Source organism: Nicotiana attenuata, chromosome 2 (assembly GCF_001879085.1).
Source record: "Nicotiana attenuata strain UT chromosome 2, NIATTr2, whole genome shotgun sequence".
Lineage (NCBI taxonomy): Eukaryota > Viridiplantae > Streptophyta > Magnoliopsida > Solanales > Solanaceae > Nicotiana > Nicotiana attenuata.
Genome location: NC_031990.1, coordinates 2732174 through 2734849, shown reverse-complemented (window position 1 = coordinate 2734849; position 2676 = coordinate 2732174). Strand labels below are relative to the sequence as shown.

Here is a 2676-nt window from a genome sequence, read left to right as displayed (position 1 = left end):
AACACATCCCCATATTTGTGCACTAACTATTATAGAAACCTAATAAATAAGAAAATCCAACCCGAAGGACAAAACATAAAATAAAGCATGAAATAAAAGGAGAAAATGGCAACCTGATCTTTGAAACCTCTTGAGAGCATTTCATCAGCTTCATCCAGAACAAACATCTTGATGTGGTCAGGGCGAAGAGACTGCCTGCGCAACATGTCAAAGACGCGGCCAGGAGTACCGACCACCACATGAACTCCACTTTGAAGGATACGCTGATCCTCACGGACGCTAGTACCTCCTACACAAGCATGAACCTTCACACCAAGATAGTCACCAAGTGCTCGCATAACCTTCTCAATCTGTTGGGCAAGCTCACGGGTTGGAGCCAGAACCAGAGCCTGACATTCGACTAAGCTGTAATCAAGCTGCTGGAGAACTCCAGAGCAGAAAGTTGCCGTCTTTCCGGTTCCAGATTGTGCCTGTTGGATCACATCAAGACCCTTGCAAAATGGGACAATACCCCTTTGCTGGATAGCAGATGGCTTCTCAAAACCTTCAAGTAATTAAAGCCAGGTGTTAAATGCCCTGCTAAATCTAACAAGGGAGAAGAAAAACCACATGTGCTATTGAGAAGTGCATTTACCATAAGCATAGATGCCCCTAAGAAGGTTCTCTTGCAAACCCATGGCATCAAAACTGTCATAAACCTCATCATATGATGTGAAGAACTCCTCCTGTTCAGTCCCAAGCCTGTTTCAGCATGTCAAAACATCCAAAAAATAAAAAAATAATTGAGCCAGCAAAGACAAGGAACACAACATCGTCACAAGTGATAGCTAAAGCACCTAAGGAGGGAAATAAAAGGTAGGAGTAGTTTTCTGCTCCCAGATATATATATCCTATAGAATTGAGAGCAAACAACTTACAGCTCAGTCATTTTGGCATCATACTGACGAGCATCAAATTGAGAACCTTCCGGTGCTAAGCCAGCCATGACTGTAGCAAATAAAAGAACTATGGTTTTACTCTTATGGAAATTCATTGAACAATATTGAGCTTAACTAAGGGGAAAAGCCAAAACCTTACTGTGAAAATATCACAGTTGTCAATACTAGCACTAGCAATAATATTATCTGTTCTTCTCGAATATTGAAAGGGTGGAAGCCACAACCAAATGTATGGTTTCTTTCTTTATGTTCTTTTTCATAACCAATGTACACCTCTTTCTTTATAAAGAAGCAAAGTACAGAAAGAGGAGATACGCATGAAAAAGCAATTGATTTAAGCCAACTGCCAACCGACCTTTAAAGTTATTTGATGCTGAGTCAAAGTGACAAAGGCAGAAAAAAGGAAGAACATATGGTAGTGATGGCTACTACATAAAATACAAAAAGATAGATACTGACTCCAAAAACAGAATTACAACACCATCACGCTAACGACGAGAAGCATGTCAAGCTTTACACGAAAGACAAAGAACAGATAGCAGAATAAGGCATTATAATCCCCAGATTTACTTCCTCCACGTAGTAGGTATCCAACTATCCAGTTTTTCCAATTATCAAATACATCCATAACTGAGTGAAAATCTCACAAAACACCCATTACTTAAAGAATATATGGCATCAAAACAATGATAGTCTCATTCCATAAGGAACTCAACTACAAATCCAAGGTCCAAATGACCACCATTCACATTCCTTTCAAAAGATAATCCTTTTGCACAATACTTTATAAACAGGTTATTATATCATAATACAAGCACTATGAGAGTGAAATAGCTCATGTTCCAAACAGATAATAAACAAAGATGATATTTTTACAATCAAGAATATCACATCAAACAGATCTCTATCCAAAATAGTCAAAAAAAAAGTATCACACATACAGAAACAGCTAAATAACCCAAAAACCAGCTTTAGAAACCAATTCAGACCAACAATTAATCATCAAGATACAAAAAAAGATTATAGAAAAAAGCATAGCTAACCTGATAGAGATGAGGAAAAGATGTGAGGAATAGCAAAGAGAGAGTTGAAAGGAGAAGTGGGTAAAAGAGATTGGAGAGTTAGGGTTTGCAAAGACTGCTGTTTTTGTCTGAAACTCCTCGGATCCACGCCGCAGGAGTTCAGAGGAAAAGAGAATAGAAAGATTAGACTCTTGCGTTGTGTTATGTGTATTTTTATGGTTTTTCTGTAATTGTTACTTTTATGGAATTGTATTTACTATTTTCTGTAACATGTTGCTTTGTCTTTTATTGTTTGAAATTCCTATTTTAACCCCGAGAATGGGCTGGATTCCATAAAAATGACGGCTAGATTTACATTTTCTATTGGGCTTCTTGGGCCTAATTTAGGTCAGTTCCTTTATCATAATTAAAAGTAGAATTAACTAGGGGACTTTTTTTGTATATATACGAGATTTTAAATTTATTTATTCGATTTTTTCTAAGTTTCATATTTATAAAAATAATTAATATCTTTTACAAAATATATATAAATTCGGTCAAAATCTATAATTTATCTACAACTTTTAATACTTATTTTTTTTACAGAATCCAGTCAAAAACTACAATTCACATACAAATTATATACAGCTTGTATATAATTATGTAAGTTGTAGATATTTTATATACTGTTTCTACACACGACATACAAAATATATATAATTTGTTTAGGTCTTCTT

At 35.7% G+C, this 2676-nt stretch overlaps 1 protein-coding gene across 1 annotated transcript in view; it reads right to left on the bottom strand.

Moving 5' to 3' along the window:
• Window positions 1-2213, bottom strand: part of LOC109243023 (eukaryotic initiation factor 4A-14) — a 3430-nt gene extending 1217 nt beyond the window's left edge. The window contains exons 1-4 of the mRNA XM_019409915.1: window positions 1982-2213; window positions 918-987; window positions 635-741; window positions 114-544 (exon numbers count right to left, since the gene is read on the bottom strand). Coding sequence (XP_019265460.1) covers window positions 114-544; window positions 635-741; window positions 918-985 — 606 coding nt within the window. The 5' untranslated portion in view covers window positions 986-987; window positions 1982-2213. The remainder of the gene's footprint in view (window positions 1-113; window positions 545-634; window positions 742-917; window positions 988-1981) is intronic.